This window comes from Somniosus microcephalus, chromosome 12 (genome assembly GCF_052327205.1).
Source record: "Somniosus microcephalus isolate GS21.2 chromosome 12, FLI_Smic_1.0, whole genome shotgun sequence".
Classification (NCBI taxonomy): Eukaryota; Metazoa; Chordata; class Chondrichthyes; order Squaliformes; family Somniosidae; genus Somniosus; species Somniosus microcephalus.
The window spans coordinates 164775622-164792561 of record NC_140998.1 but is presented as its reverse complement, the minus strand read 5'-3'; the positions used below and the strand labels follow the sequence as shown (position 1 = coordinate 164792561).

The 16940-nt window shown below is 48.0% G+C and overlaps 1 protein-coding gene across 14 annotated transcripts in view; it reads left to right on the top strand.

Moving 5' to 3' along the window:
• The window catches only part of LOC147109680 (uncharacterized), a 396101-nt gene that overhangs the window by 50651 nt on the left and 328510 nt on the right, over positions 1-16940 (top strand). For 6 of the 14 annotated variants that reach the window (XM_086003764.1, XM_086003768.1, XM_086003767.1 and 3 more), the window contains exon 1: positions 11677-11779. The exons of 7 other annotated variants lie outside the window; for them this stretch is intronic. In XM_086003764.1, the coding sequence (XP_085859890.1) occupies positions 11768-11779 (12 nt within the window). In that variant the 5' untranslated portion in view covers positions 11677-11767. Of the gene's footprint in view, positions 1-11676; positions 11780-14880; positions 15533-16940 lie in introns of those variants that run through there. One more of the 14 variants, XM_086003777.1, reaches the window with a different exon arrangement.

Here is a 16940-nt window from a genome sequence, read left to right as displayed (position 1 = left end):
TACATTCCCCTACCTAGATAACGTCACTATCTGCGGCCGCGACCGGCAGGAACATGACGCGAATCTGGAGAAATTCCTCCGTACGGCCCAACGGCTGAACCTCACCTACAATAAGGAGAAATGCGTGTTTAACACCACGCGCCTTGCCATCCTTGGCTGCGTAGTGGAGAACGGAATCATCGGCCCCGACCCAGAAAGAATGCGCCCCCTCATGGAGCTACCCCTCCCCCACTGCCGTAAAGCACTTAGGAGAACCCTGGGGCTTTTCGCCTACTATGCCCAATGGGTACCCAATTACGCGGACAAAGCCAGACCCCTCCTGAAAGCCACTTCCTTCCCCCTCACGGAGGAGGCGTGCGTGGCCTTCTCCCTCATTAAGGGAGACATAGCCAAGGCCACGATGCACGCAGTGGACGAGTCCATCCCCTTCCAGGTGGAGAGCGACGCATCCGACTTCGCCTTAGCCGCCACCCTAAACCAGGAGGGGAGGCCAGTGGCCTTCTTCTCAAGGACCCTACAGGGCCCCGAGATCCGACATTCGTCGGTCGAGAAAGAGGCCCAGGCGATCGTGGAGGCAGTACGGCGCTGGAGGCACTACCTGGCAGGCAAACGATTTACCCTCCTCACCGACCAGCGTTCGGTGGCTTTCATGTTTAATAACAAGCTGAAGGGCAAAATCAAGAATGACAAGATTTTGAGATGGAGAATCGAGCTCTCCACCTACGATTATGAGATCTTGTACTGGCCAGGCAAGCTGAACGAATCCCCTGATGCCCTTTCACGAATGACATGCGCCAGCGCGCATATCGATAGGCTTCAGACCCTCCACGACCAGCTCTGCCACCCCGGAGTCACCAGACTCTACCATTTCATTAAGGCCCGCAACCTGACCTACTCCATCGAGGAGGTCAGGACCATGACCAGGAACTGCCAGACCTGTGCGGAGTGCAAACCGCACTTCTATAGGCCGGACCGAGCAAGCCTGATCAAGGCCACCCGCCCCTTCGAGCGCCTGAGCATCGACTTTAAGGGGCCCCTCCCGTCCTCTGACCGTAATGTGTACTTCCTCAACATCGTTGATGAGTACTCCCGTTTCCCCTTTGCCTTCCCCTGCCCCGACATGACCAGTAGCACGGTCATTAAGTGCCTGAATGCCCTCTTCGCCTTGTTCGGGTTCCCGAACTATATACACAGCGACCGGGGCTCCTCCTTCATGAGCGAGGAACTCCGGCAATTCCTCCTGGAGAGAGGTATTGCAGCAAGCAGGACCACCAGCTACAACCCCAGAGGTAACGGTCAGGTGGAAAGAGAGAACGCGACGGTATGGAAGGCCGTCCTCTTAGCCTTAAAGTCTAAGGGCCTCCCAACCTCCCGCTGGCAAGAAGTCCTCCCGACAGCGCTGCACTCCATCCGGTCATTACTTTGCACGGCCACTAACACCACCCCCCCATGAACGAATGTTCGTTTTCCCCAGGAAGTCGACTACGGGAACCACTCTACCAACCTGGCTGACCGCCCCGGGGCCGGTCTGGCTGCGGAAACACGTGAGGGCCCATAAAACGGACCCCCTGGTCGAGAGGGTGAACCTCCTGCACGCCAACCCCCAGTACGCCTACGTGGCGTACCCAGACGGGCGGGAGGACACTGTCTCCCTACGAGACCTCGCACCCTCAGCCGATCCGGAAACACCGCCACCACCCCCCCCAACCCCAGCCCAGGTAGACGGCATGCCGGAACCCCACGAGCCCTCGCCGACCACGCAAACACCAGCATCAACACCGGATAAGGCACCAGCACCGGATAAGGCAACACCACCGCTGCGGCGATCGGAGAGGCTTACGAAGCCTCCGGACAGACTGACCTACCAGAATTGGTAGTACACTTCACCCCGCCGGACTTAATTCTAAACAAGGGGTGAATGTGGTAAACCACGTTCACTATCGTATCACTGTTAGTAGTTAGCACTGTTCACCACTGTTCGTTATAACTGTATCACTGACCACTATTGTATCACGGTACGAGGTCGCCTCTTGCCACACTGCTATACCTGGGATGACCACTGCCGACTCCGCCTTGGCTCCACCCACCAGGCCAGGTATAAAGGTGAGCGACTGGCTGGTATTCCTCCTGCTTGGATCGGATCACCCACGAGAGTGGGCTCTGTTATTTAGTCAATAAAAACCTTTAGTCACCTTCGTAACTCTTCGCCTTTTATTGGAGGAATTGATAGGTATATCAGTCACACCACAGGTAAAGGCTGCACAGGCAGGAAGGGAATGGGTGACCGCCAGGCAGAGTAGTAGGCGCTGGCAGGTAGTGCAGGGGCCCCCCGTGGCCATCCCCCCCTCTCAAACCGATATACCACTTTGGATATTGTTTGGGGGGATGGCTTATCGGGAGAAGACAGCAGCAGCCAACTTCCTGGCACCGTGGGTGGTTCTGCTGCACAGGACAGGAAGAAAAAGAGTGGGAGAGCTATAGTAATAGGGGATTCTATTGTAAAGGGAATAGATAGGCGTTTATGTGGCTGCAAACGAGACTCCAGGATGGTATGTTGCCTCCCTGGTGCAAGGGTCAAGGATGTCTCGGAGCGGCTGCAGAGCATCCAGTTGTCGTGGTGCATATAGGTACCAACGATATAGGTAAAAACCGGGACGAGGTCCTAAAAGCTGAATATGGGGAGTTAGGAGGTAAATTAAAACATAGGACCTCAAAGGTAGTAATCTCAGGATTGCTATCAGTGCCACGTGCTAGTCAGAGTAGAAATAGAAGGATATTTCAGATGAATACGTGGCTAGAGGAATGGTGCAAGGGGGAGGGATTCAAATTCCTGGGACATTGGAACCGGTTCTGGGGGAGGTGGAACCAGTACAAACTGGGCGGTTTGCACCTGGGCAGGACCGGGACCGATGTCCTAGGGGGAGTGTTTGCAAGTGCTGTTGGGGAGGGTTTAAACTAAAATGGCAGGGGGTTGGGAACCTGTGCAGGGAGACAGAGGAATGGGAAACAAGGATAGAAGCAAAAGACAGGAAGGAGAAAAGCAAAAGTGGCAGGCAGAGAAGTCAAAGGTTTAAATCAAACATGGCCACAGTAAATAATAGTTCTAAAAGGTCTAGTGTTAAAAAAGCAAGCCTGAAGGCTTTGTGTCTTAATGCGAGGAGCATTTGTAATAAGGTGGATGAATTAGCTGCGCAAATAGATGTAAATGGACATGATATGATTGGGATTACGGAAACATGGCTCCAGGGTGACCAAGGCTGGGATATTCGGAAAGACAGGCAAAAAGGAAAAGGAGGTGGGGTAGCATTGCTGGTTAAAGAGGAGATTAACACAATAGTAAGGAAGAATATTAGCTCTGATGATGTGGAATCTGTATGGGTAGAGCTGAGAAAAAGTGCAGAAAAAGTTAGTGGGAGTTGTATACAGACCCCCAAGCAGTAATGCCGAGGTTGGGGATGGCATTAAACGAGAGACGCGTGCAATAAGGGCACAGCAGCTGTCATGGGTGACTTTAATCTATATATAGATTGGGCAAACCAAATTAGTAACAATACAGTGGAGGAGGAATTCCTGGAGTGTATACGGGATGGTTTCCTGGACCAATACGTCGAGGAACCAACTAGAGATCAGGCCATCTTAGACTGGGTATTATGTAATATGAGAGGATTAATTAGCAATCTTGTTGTGCGAGCTCCCTTGGGGCGGAGCAATCATAATATGATAGAATTCTTCATTAAGATGGAGAGTGAAGTATTTGACTCAAGAGACTAGGGTCCTGAATTTAAATAAAGGAAACTACGATGGTATGAGGTGTGAGTTGGGTAGGATGGATTGGGGAATGTTACTTAATGGGTTGATGGTGGATAGGCAATGGCAAACATTCGAAGATTGCATGGATGAACTACAAATTTGTTCATCTCTGTTTGGCATAAAAATAAAACAAAAAAGGTGACTCAACCGTGGCTAACAAGGGAAATTAGGGATAGCATAAGATCCAAGGAGAGGACATATAAATTGGCCAGAAAAAGCAGCAAACCTGAGGATTGGGAGCAGTTTAGGATTCAGCAAAGGAGGACAAAGGGATTAATTAAGAAAGGGAAAATAGAGTATGAGAGTAAGCTTGCAGGGAACATAAAAACTGACTGTAAAAGCTTCTATAGATATGTGAAGAGAAAAAGATTGGTGAAGTCAAGCGTAGGTCCCTTGCAGTCAGAATCAGGGGAATTTACAATGGGGAACAAAGAAATGGCAGACCAATTAAATACATACTTTGGTTCTGTCTTCACAAAGGAGGATGCAAATAACCTCCCAGAGATGTCGGGGAACATGGGGTCTAATGAGAGGGAGGAACTGAATGAAATCAGTATTTGTAGGGAAATGGTGTTAAGGAAATTGATGGGATTGAAGGCCGATAAATCCCCAGGGTCTGATAATCTACATCCTAGGCTACTTAAGGAAGTGGCCCTAGAAATAGTAGATGTATTGCTGGTCATCTTCCAAAATTCTATAGATTCTGGAACAGTTCCCATGGACTGGAGGGTAGCTAATGTTACCCCACTATTCAAGAAAGGTGGTAGAGAGAAAACAGGGAATTATAGACCGGTAAGCCTGACATCGGTAGTGGGGAAAATGCTAGAGTCCATTATAAAAGATGTAATAGCAGAGCACTTGGAAAACAGTGACAGGATCGGACAAAGTCAACATGGATTTACAAAAGGTAAATCGTGCTTGACTAATTTACTGGAATTTTTTGAGGATGTAACTGGTAGAGTAGATAAGGGAGAACCAGTGGATGTGGTGTATTTGGACTTTCAGAAGGCTTTCGATAAGGTCCCGCATAAGAGATTATCATGTAAAGTTAAGGCACATGGGATTGGGGGCAAGCTACTGACTTTGACAGAAAACTGGCTGGCAGACAGGAAGCAGAGTTGGAATAAACGGGTCTTTTTCTGAGTGGCAGGCAGTGACTAGTGGGGTACCGCAGGGATCGGTGCTCGGACCCCAGCTATTCACAATATATATTAATAACCTAGACGAGGGAACTAGATGTAATATCTCCAGGTTTGCAGACGACACAAAGCTGGGTGGGCGTGTGTGCTGTGAGGAGGATGCCGAGAAACTCCAGTATGATTTGGACAGGTTGGGTGATTGGGTAGATGTATGGCAGATGTAGTATAATATGGATAAATGCGAGGTTATCCACTTTGGTGGCAAAAACAGGAAGGCATATTATTATCTGAACGGCAATAGGTTGGGAGAAGGGGAAGTGCAACGACACCTGGGTGTCCTTGTGCACCAGTCGCTGAAGGTAAGCATGCAGGTGCAGCAGGCGGTTACGAAGGCATATGGTATGTTGGCCTTCGTAGCAAGAGGATTTGAGTACAGGAACAAGGATGTCTTTCTGCAGTTGTACAGGGTCTTGGTGAGAGCACACGTTGAGTATTGTGTGCAGTTTTGTTCGCCTTATCTGAGGAAGGATGTTCTTGCCATGGAGGGAGTGCAGCGAAGATTCACCAGACTGATACCTGGGATGGCAGGAATGACGTATGAGGAGAGATTGGGTCGATTGGGCTTAAGCTCGCTGGAGTTTAGAAGAATGAGAGGGGATCTCATTGAAACTTATAAAATTCTAACAGGACTAGACACATTAGATGCAGGAAGGATGTTCCCGATGGCGGGGGTGTCCAGAACCGGGGCCAGTGTAAGGATAAGGGGTAAGCTATTTCGGACAGAAATGAGGAGGAATTTCTTCACCCAGAGAGTGGTGAACCTGTGGAATTCTCTACCACAGAAGGCAGTTAAGGCCAATTCATTACATATATTCAAGAAGGAGTTAGATATATCTCTTAAGGCTAAAGGGATCAAGGGATATGGGGAGAAGGCAGGGACAGGGTACTGAGTTTGGATGATCAGCCATGACTGCATTGAATGGCGAAGCAGGCTCGAGGGGCCGAAAGGCCTACTCCTGTTTCTTGCACTCTTCCCATCAGATCTGCCAGATCGAAAGGCTTATCCTGATGGGTATTGATTTGATGGAAAAAAATCATGCATGATTATTGTGAGCATGATGGATCGTAGTTATCAATCATCCTATAAATACTGGGATTCAATTTTTGACTTGCTTGTTGGCACCTTAGCACAGTATTCATGTTTCTTTATCAATATAACAACATAAGTAATAGTTGAGGTTCCATGTTGCCGGGAAATTGCCAACACAAGGGGGCAAAATTGGGTCGCTCCCCCTTTGGGCCCTGAAAAAGTTAGCACCCCCGCGCCGGAAATTCCCTGGTAGCGCGCCAAGAGGGAGGCGGGGTGATACTAGAAACGCCCCGCCGCCCTCTTGGGGCGCTGCGAGTGAATATCGCAGCACTACGTGGAGTCCAGGATTTTGACCTGGCGACGATGAAGGAGCAGCAATAGATTTCCAATTCAGTATGGTGTGTAACTTAGAAGGGAACTTGCAGGTGACGGTATTCCAATGCGCATGCTGCCCTTGTCCTTCTAGGTGGTAGAGGTCACGGGTTTGGGAGATGCTGCCGAGCAAGCCTTAGCGAGTTGCTGCAGTGAATCTTGTAGATGGTGCACACTGCAGCCATGGTGCGCCGGTGGTGGAGGGAGTGAATGTTTAAAGTGGTAAATGGGGTGCCAAAGCTGGGTGTGCTGTCGTCGTGTCCAAAGCCGGTGCCAAGGTCGATGCCGGGTGGTCCATCCAGTTTTATTCTTATTACTATTTCTCGTAACGGTTTGTTGCAACTGAGTGGCTTGCTTGGCCATTTCAGAGGGCAGTGCTGTGGGTGTGGAGTCACATATAGGCCAGACCGGGTAAGGACGGCAGATTTCCTTCCCTTAAGAACATTAGTGAACCATATGGGTTTTTACCACAATCTGATAGTTTCATGTAGGAAGTCACACAACACCAGGTTATAGTCCAACAGTTTTATTTGAAATCACAAGCTTTCGGAGCGCTGCTCCTTCGTCAGGTGAAGTGAAGAGAAGCATACAGGCACAGCATATATAGTCAGAGAAAACTGCCAGATGATTACAGGTAATCTTTCTAACTGCCCTTTATCACACCTCGGCAGAGAGATAATCACAGCAATCAAAGGTGTGAATGGTGTCCAAACAGGTCAGTCAGGAAAACATTACATCAAAACAATGATGGGTTCACAAGGGGTCAAATGTTGCAGATGCTGGGGTCTGTATGAAAAACAGAAAAAAACCCAAAAAACTTTGCTGGAAATCACAGCAGGTCCGGTCGCATCTGTGCAGAGAGAACAAGCCAACGACGACTCGAGTCTGGATGACTCTACGTCAGGTGGAGTTACATGTAGCGTGACATGAACCCAAGATCCCGGTTGAGGCCGTCCTTATGAGTGCGGAACTTGGCTATCAGTTTCTGCTCGACGATTTTGCGTTGTCGTGTGTCTCGAAGGCCGCCTTGGGGAATGCTAACCCGAAGATCGGAGGCTGAATGTCCTTGACTGCTGAAGTGTTCCCCGACTGGGAGGGAACACTCCTGCCTGGCGATTGTTATGCGGTGTCCGTTCATCCGTTGTCGCAGTGTCTGCATGGTCTCGCCGATGTACCATGCTCCGGGGCATCCTTTCCTGCAACGTATGAGGTAGACAATGTTGGCCGAGTCACATGAGTATGTACCATGTACCTGGTGGGTGGTGTCCTCACGTGTGATGATGGTATCTGTGTTGATGATCTGGCATGTCTTGTAGAGGTTGCCGTGGCAGGGTTGTGTGGTGGCGTGTTCGCTGTTCTCCTGGAAGCTGGGTAATTTGCTGCGAACGATGGTCTGTTTGAGGTTAGGCGGCTGTTTGAAGGCGAGTAGTGGAGGTGTGGGGATGGCCTTAGCGAGGTGTTCGTCGTCGTCGATGACATGTTGAAGGCTGCGGAGAACATGGCGTAGATTCTCCGCTCCGGGGAAGTGCTGGACGACGAAGGGTACTCTCTTGGTTGTGTCCCGTGTTTGTCTTCTGAGGAGGTCTATGCGATTTTTCGCTGTGGCCCGTCGGAACTGTCGATCGACGAGTCAAGCGTCATATCCCGTTCTTAGAGGGCGTCTTTCAGCGTCTGTAGGTGTCCATCGCGTTCCTCCTCGTCTGAGCAGATCCTGTGTACTCGCAGGGCTTGTCCATAGGGGATGGCTTCTTTAACGTGGTTAGGGTGGAAGCTGGAGAAGTGGAGCATCGTGAGGTTGTCCGTGGGCTTGCGGTAGAGTGAAGTGCTGAGGTGTTCGTCTTTGATGGAGATTCGTGTGTCCAAGAATGAAACCGATTCTGAGGAGTAGTCCATGGTGAGTTTGATGGTGGGATGGAACTTGTTGATGTCATCGTGTAGTCTTTTCAGTGATTCTTCGCCGTGGGTCCATAGGAAGAAAATGTCGTCGATGTATCTGGTGTATAGCATTGGTTGGAGGTCCTGTGCCGCGAAGAAGTCTTGCTCGAACTTGTGCATGAAGATGTTGGCGTATTGGGGTGCGAATTTGGTCCCCATGGCTGTTCTGTGTGTTTGGGTAAAGAACTGGTTGTCGAAGGTGAAGACGTGGTCAAGGATGAAGCGGATGAGTTGTAGGATGGCGTCTGGAGATTGGCTGTTGTTGGTGTTGAGTACTGAGGCTGTCGCAGCGATGCCGTCATCGTGGGGGATACTGGTGTAGAGTGCCGAGACGTCCATCGTGGCGAGGAGTGTTCCTGGTTCAACTGGTCCGTGGGTGCTGAGTTTCTGTAAGAAGTCTGTAGTGTCGCAACAGAAGCTGGGGGTTCCCTGTACGATGGGTTTCAGGATGCCCTCGATGTATCCAGAGAGGTTCTCACACAGGGTTCCGTTGCCTGATACGATAGGACGTCCGGGTGTGTTGGCTTTGTGTATCTTTGGGAGGCAGTAGAAGTCTCCCACGCGGGGAGTACGTGGGATGAGAGCGCGTAGGATGCTCTGAAGGTCTGACCCCACCTCATTGTTCTTTGATGCAATGTTTTCCTGACTGACCTGTTTGGACACCATTCACACCTTTGATTGCTGTGATTATCTCTCTGCCGAGGTGTGAGAAAGGGCAGTTAGAAAGATTACCTGTAATCATCTGGCAGTTTTCTCTGACTATATATGCTGTGCCTGTATGCTTCTCTTCACTTCACCTGATGAAGGAGCAGCGCTCCGAAAGCTTGTGATTTCAAATAAAACTGTTGGACTATAACCTGATGTTGTGTGACTTCCTACATTTGTCCACCCCAGTCCAACACCGGCATCTCCACATCATGATAGTTTCATGGTCACCATTACTGATACTAGCTTCTTATTCCAGATTTATTTAGTTAACTGAATTTAACGTCCCAAAGCGCTTTGCAGCCAATGAAGTACTTGTTGAAGTATAGTCATTGTTGCAATGTAGGAACTATCACTGAGACCAAAATTATATTCCTGAATCTCCAGCAAAATGGTCTGATTAGCTTGGGGTTGATGGCAATGGCTGTGTTTTGTGGTTTCATAAACCTCTAAGAAGGCTTTTAACACCAAATAGGAAGGGTATCACATGAAATGGTCCCAGATCAAATACATGTTTTTGACAGACTTGTGCTTCCCAGGAACAAAAATTAACTTTTTTGTACCAAGTGCTAAGATAGAAGAAGTGTATCATGATTGTATTCCTTTAATTCTGCTTTTATTATAAATTAAAAAAGTACAGAATTATTTTTATGAATTCTATTTTGAATGTTAAGCTTTAAAAGATTAATCGCATCCACCAGCAAATGGCTGAACTAAGCTATAAAGATGAGGGTTGATTTAGATTTCACTGCATTAAGTTCTGCTTTGATGTAGTTTTGGTACAGGAAACTCTCATTTAAACGGCACCTAAATATCCGGAATTCTCTATTAACCGGCAAAATTCATACTCCGAAAACACCTCAATAACCGGAAATGTTGCCGAGTCCGAGTCTCCCGTGGTGGCGGAGTTAGTCAGTGTGGGTAGTTCTCCAAACTGCCACTACTCGGCTTCTTGGCACTGTCAGAAGTCCGAACACCTCAATAACAGGAGTCTGACTCTTTTTGTTTGTTAAAAATAGCCTTGGTAGATAACCCTCTCCGTCATCCGGAATTTTTAATCAACCGGCACCATCCTGGTCCCGTCGGTGCCGGATACCAGAGAGTTTCCTGTACTGGAAAATAACTAGCAGTTGTGCAATGTTTTTCTTTAGTGTTTTGAGAGGCTGTGTTTCAGTAAATGCCTCCTGAGTAAGGATTTTCATCAGTACTGAGCTTATTGTTGAGCAGATCCAGACTGAGATAGCTATCTGCTGCGTGTATGCAGTCTTTGGCCAGTTCGAGGAGTATCAGCTATCCTTTGCTCAACAAAGGTCTGTAACTAATAGCTGAAACATTGAAGTAACACAAAAATATAGAATGGCTAGAATTTGCATTGCTAAAATCATGATCATTCCTGTGCAGTTGTGAGAATAATTAGTATGTAGAAAAATTTGGAATTGATCAATCAAAAATAGTGTTTATTATAAATTGTGTATGGCATAGTTTAGTTTTAGATACACCTTTTGGGATAATTTTAAGCTTCTGACCCTATATCCTCTCCATCACAAAGACTGCCTACTTCCACCTCTGTAACATCACCTGCCTCCACCCTAGCTTTAGCACATGCTGTAGAAACCTTTATCCAGGCCTTTGTCATATCCAGACTTGACCTCACTCCTCCCTATTTCTGTCACCTCCTCCAGCCCTACAGTCTTCTCTGAACTCTCCGTTCCTATGACTCACGCCTCTTAACTCCCTTCATTTCACCCCACCATTCGGAGTGTTGCCTTCTGTGTCCTAGGCCCCATTGTTTGGAATTCCTCCATTTAAACCCCTCTGCCTATGCACCTCCCTTTAAGACCCTCCTTAAAACCCCTCTTTGAGCAAGCTTTTGGTCACCCCTCTTAATATCTCCTTTGGCTCGTGTCCATGTTTTCCTGATTATGTCTGTGAAGCTCCGTGATGTTTTTCTACAATAAAGACGATATAAAAAATTTGTTTTTTATATACAAGGACGTCTATAGAATTCTCTACAAGCTCCCATGCAGAATCGTTTTATTCTGAGAGTTTGAGCAGAAAATCCTGTTCACTGGAGGTCTTTATCCCCATTCCTACCAGATGAGAAGTGATTGGGCATTTCATACTTTAATCTGTTTTTTTTCTGGATAGCGATAATATTCTAGGTTACAGAGCTGCATAGTAATATTGTATGGGGACATTTTTCTCTGAGGAATAGATAGTAATGGTGATGTTCTTCATGGTAATTCTTACTAAAATCTTATTGTGGATCAGTTTTAAAATGGAAGGAAGCTGGTGTCTCTTTAAAAGGTATTCTTTTATGTGCCTGCAAATAGTGGCTGATGTGTGCAGTGCACCAGACATCTTGTTATTATATTCACAATACATGGAGCTTTCCAAATGGGGGGAAATATGAAGGGTAGGTTTAATTTCTGGAGTTTACAATTCTTCTCTTGGTCTCCACAATAGCGATATTGTCTGTTAAACTGTGTCCATGGAAATGTGGCTTTTAACAGTCATTTTGCATGTAGGAGTGGCAGTGTAAAATACCCTATGCAGAGCTGTGGATGCATTTGTCAAGCTGCCTAGGCACTTGGCTTGAAGCCCGCAGGCTTTTGTAATCAAAGCATGATCACGATCACCATGCAGTTACTACTGGGACACTGACTGATGCCTCTAGAAGCTGTTTGGAAGCAGCCCAGGATTACTAATATTCGAAATGCACAAAACTGTGAGTGTTTTGTTTTACATTCTAAAAGACTGAGGTGGCCTTCATGGTAGCTATGAGTAACAAAATAAGTTCTGTTGTGTCCAGCAGAGAGTAGAGTCAAATGTAAATCTGTATTAGCTAGAACTGGCTTGTTAAATGGAAGATAGTGCCAGCCATTTGCAGGCTGGTTGATCAGCTGAGGTCTGGTTACAGCTGTTGAAACATTGTCAGGAGTCAAGCGTTGAATGTTGGGTATGATTAGCACTGTGTGTGTATGTGTGTGCACATTTTTACATGATGATGTTTCAAACTCTCCCTTGTGGGGGGTCAGTTGACAGCGGACTGAGAAACTAAAGTGTGACACATCAAGAAAGGGACCCTGTTCCGGAATAAGGCAGCAGTCGGAACAGTTATGACTGCATTTGCCCTGCCATATTGAGTGCATTAAAGGTATTGGCATGTAGCACTCTACTGGCTGGCAACAGAGATAGTTATTGGCATAAAAAGCTTTGTCAGTACATTTTAGAATGAAGTAACTATTTTTTGTTTGTACCATCACACTTTTTCACTGTTGAATCGCGCTGCACATTGCTCCCTACTTTATGAATTGTACAACAGCTGTAGATTGTTTTATTTCTTTTGTCACCTGAGAATGAAGTACTAGCGATAAATTAATACTGGTGAATTAAGCTTTCCGGCAAAGGGGAAGGAGGGTGGGGAGAGGGAGAGAGGAATGTTCATAACTAGCTTCAAATACACTTGGAAGTCTTGAATTCTTTCACTTTTTGCCTAATTATTTCTTTAAAGACTTATCACGTCTATTGCTGAGCATAGCCATCCAGAGTTTTCGTCTTGTACGTTGTTATTCTGAAGATCGTTACTATATGGCTCACACCTATTGTGAATAGCCACAGTGAGTGTATTAAAGGACCAGGAATTGCAATGAATTAACATCAAATGGGATTTTATCTGGAATTGAGTAATATTCAGTTTATTCTAATTTGAAGTAGATTTTTACACAATGTATTTAGAAATCTGTGTAACCTATGTTTGGAAAACCAATATTTCCAGGATTATACATTGGGACGTTTGATGGAATGCTGGCAGTTGAATCTGAATATTCAGTCTCCTCATCAGATCTTGGCTTTGAAAAGCTGTGTCAATTGAGAAAATCCTGAGGAATTTTGCTTTGGACTATTAAAAGCCCTTTGTCTTTTAAAATCTTTTTTCCTAATCCACTCCCTCTCTTTCCTTTCCCCTCTCTCTTTGTCTGTCGCTCGCTTTCACTTGCTCTCTTTCTCGCTCTTTTTTCTCGTTCTCGCTCATGCGCTCGCTTTTCCTTGTGCCCTCCTCAGTGCGTACACTTTCCCTCTTGCTTTCTCACCCTTTGCTTTTTCTCTTCGTTCTCTCCCTCTCTCGTGCTTCCTCTCGCCCTCTCTCGTGCTTCCTCTCGCCCCTCTCTCGCTTCCTCTCGCCCCTCTCTCGCTTCCTCTCGCCCCTCTCTCGCTTCCTCTCGCCCCTCTCTCGCTTCCTCTCGCCCCTCTCTCGCTTCCTCTCGCCCCTCTCTCGCTTCCTCTCGCCCCTCTCTCGCTTCCTCTCGCCCCTCTCTCGCTTCCTCTCGCCCCTCTCTCGCCCCTCTCTCGCTTCCTCTCGCCCCTCTCTCGCTTCCTCTCGCCCCCTCTCTCGCTTCCTCTCGCCCCCTCTCTCGCTTCCTCTCGCCCCCTCTCTCGCTTCCTCTCGCCCCCTCTCTCGCTTCCTCTCGCCCCCTCTCTCGCTTCCTCTCGCCCCCTCTCTCGCTTCCTCTCGCCCCCTCTCTCGCTTCCTCTCGCCCCCTCTCTCGCTTCCTCTCGCCCCCTCTCTCGCTTCCTCTCGCCCCCTCTCTCGCTTCCTCTCGCCCCCTCTCTCGCTTCCTCTCGCCCCCTCTCTCGCTTCCTCTCGCCCCCCCTCTCGCTTCCTCTCGCCCCCCCCTCTCGCTTCCTCTCGCCCCCCCCTCTCGCTTCCTCTCGCCCCCCCCTCTCGCTTCCTCTCGCCCCCCCCTCTCGCTTCCTCTCGCCCCCCCCTCTCGCTTCCTCTCGCCCCCCCCTCTCGCTTCCTCTCGCCCCCCCCTCTCGCTTCCTCTCGCCCCCCCCTCTCGCTTCCTCTCGCCCCCCCCTCGCTTCCTCTCGCCCCCCCTCTCGCTTCCTCTCGCCCCCCCTCGCTTCCTCTCGCCCCCCCCTCGCTTCCTCTCGCCCCCCCCTCGCTTCCTCTCGCCCCCCCTCGCTTCCTCTCTCCCCCCCCCCCCCCCCTTCTCGCGCACGCTTCCTCCTCTCCTCCCCCTCTCGCGCACGCTTCCTCCTCTCCTCTCTCTTGTGTTCTCTCCTTGGATTACCATGTGTAAGTTTTCCTGCTTCTAATTCGTATATACTTATTTAGTGCCGTGGGACGTTTTCTATGTTAAAGGCGCTATATAAATGCAAGTTATTCTTGGAGGAGGTAATTAGCACTTTTTGTAAGTACTAATTGCCTTCTGTATCCATGGCCTTTGACTTTGTAGATGAGTCTTCATACTGTTCTCTCCTAGTTGGTGGCTGGCTGTGAGACTTCGAAGCTGGGAATCTGTCAGTGCCGTTTGTCTGTCACCCCGTGCTGTCCTAGTTTATTAAATGCTCCTAGAAATTGAGTTTTTTGTTTCTCCGACCAACCTTATGTGAGATTTTATTTTTGGTTGTAAGTAAGCTGAACTCAAAAAAACCTTTTTAGAACCTATGAATTCTTGTGAAATTAAGTTTCTTGCATCCAACCATTTACCTTGCTAGCCCTGTCTGAGTACAGAGGATTAGTGAGCTGGATGCATTTGCTACATGGATAGGGGAATTCTTAAGTCCTATTTTTCCTTTTTTGCCTGATTGTTTTGAGTTGCAGCTATATTAGGAAATCAGTGCTGGACTCTTTACCACCTTTCTTCCATTGAAAGGAAGAATAAATCAGTTAATGTGTACAGAACATTATATTCTTTTCATAGATTCTTAAAACATTCAGACTGGAATGAAACCATTAGATCCTTTGTGCCTGTGCTGGTACTTGCTCCACATTAGAGCTATTCATTTATAGTTCTATTTCCTTGCTCCTTGCCCAAACCCTTCAAATATTTAATTTTCTTAAGTGTTATTGACTTGACTTCAGTGGCACCTGTACTAATGCATTCCATATTCTAATAACATTTTGCATGGAAAAAATGGCTCCAGACCACCTCCTTTTATGTTCTACTGATCCTATTTTTATGCTCTCGTGTTATGTATTCACTAATCAATGGCAATAATTTTCACTTATTGTCCTGTACAGATCTTTCATTCTTTTAGAACCTTCCACCTTAACCTTTTCTGTTGCAGTGCATACACACTTAGCTTTGTCAAATCTGACAGCATAACTATATTCTCTCGCTTCCTAGTTTAAATTAATTTGGCCGCAAAATTTGGGGGTCTAGCACCGGCCGTTGAGGCCAGTTTTGCTGAACAAATAGCAATCGCCTCCCTTCTGCCCGCATCTGGCGTGGAACATGGAGGCCGCCATTTTGGGGAGGTTGTTGGCGCTGCCGTTGCCTGCGCTCACCTCCCACCTGTAAACATACAGATCGTGACTTCAATCAGCGCGCAACGCCCCAGTAGTTGATCGACTGATTTTGGACGTCGCCGCTCTGGATACCGCCCTCTCCAAACCACACACGGAAGAACGTGCATGCAGCAGTGCTACAGAGACGCTGCCAGCACTTCTTAAAGGGACACGCACATCTCTCAGGTAAGTTTTGATTTTAGCTTTTGCACTTTTTAACATTTTATTGAAGTAATGTCTTGGTGCAATACATTTAAAAAGTTGTTGAAGTGCGCAGGGAGTGCTACTGGATGCTTGGAAGGCTTTGGATGTTAAAGGAAGGCCTCTGAGAACACCACTGGCTCATAGTCCTGGGGGCTCTAGTTGCAGTCCCGCTTGTGCTGCAGCATCACATGGAGATGAGGCAGAGACAGCAAAGGGGACAAGCTGCTCGCAGAGGGAAGAGGAGGAAGCGGAAGGAAGGATGCAACCCAGACAACCCCTTTCTGGCCAGGATATCCGGGATCGAATCATCCGCCTGCGGTATCAGTGACCATAACCCCAATTCCCCTTTCAACATTTGTCCCACACCTCACCTTCCCTCTGTTACTGACCATCACAGCGTCCTCTTGGCCACAATGCTGAAATAAAAGCCACTACAAAGCAAACTTTCCAATCTAACTTTATCCATATATGCATCCAATATTACATTAAAAAATCAACTAATCAACCTTATGCATTCCCTTAGTGACTGTCTTGCGTGTGCCTTTGCCTGTCATAGTGTTCCTACACAATGCTGCTGCAGCATGGCTGGTAGAAGGCGGCTGACTTTCAGTGGGGGACGCTGCAGCTGGCCTTGCAGGGCGACCTCGGGAGGTCGGTGGCTGGGAGTGTGAAATCGAGTGACTGTATCTTCTTCACTCTCCTCCCCCTCCTCTTGATGAACCACTAGCTGGGCAGGCTGGATTTCTTGGGTGTCTGAAATGAGGAAGGCACAAGGGTAGGGTTGTGGTGATGGGAGGGCGGGAAAGCAAGAGGTGCATGATTACATCATGTGCAGCTTGTAAATCAAAAGAGATTGTGGGTTGAGGGGAAAATGGGATGTGAGAAGGAGGATAATGTAAGAGCATACCAGCATCTTGTATTCTTTCAGCCCCGCCGCTGGCCAAAGGCTCAGCGATGCCCCTGCCAAGAATGACCAGCACCTTCTCCTCCAAGGGGGTGAAGTGAAGCTAGGAATGTGAAGTGTGCCTCATGTTTGGTAGAGATTGTTGGTAGGCGAGTGATGTGGAGGGGGGTGGGATTGTGCATTGAGTAGTGTGTGAGGCTAGTGGTGCAGTAGGAGATGGCTTTTGAAGCTGCATTCACTGACCTTGACCACTCGTCTGAGGTCATGAAACTTCATTGGGCACTGGAGCCAGATCCTGGGGGCGATACTGCTGTCAGTGACAGCCTCAGCGATCTGGTCCCACATCCTCCTTTCTGGAGGGCCTCCTGGCCCCCTGAAGGAAGAAGACCTCTCTTCAGTGTTGACCCCACTGCACAAAACTTGAGTGCTGCGTCCAAGACCCTGGGTGCCTTTTCCCTGGCCTGTTCAGCCATTTGTGTTGGTGCT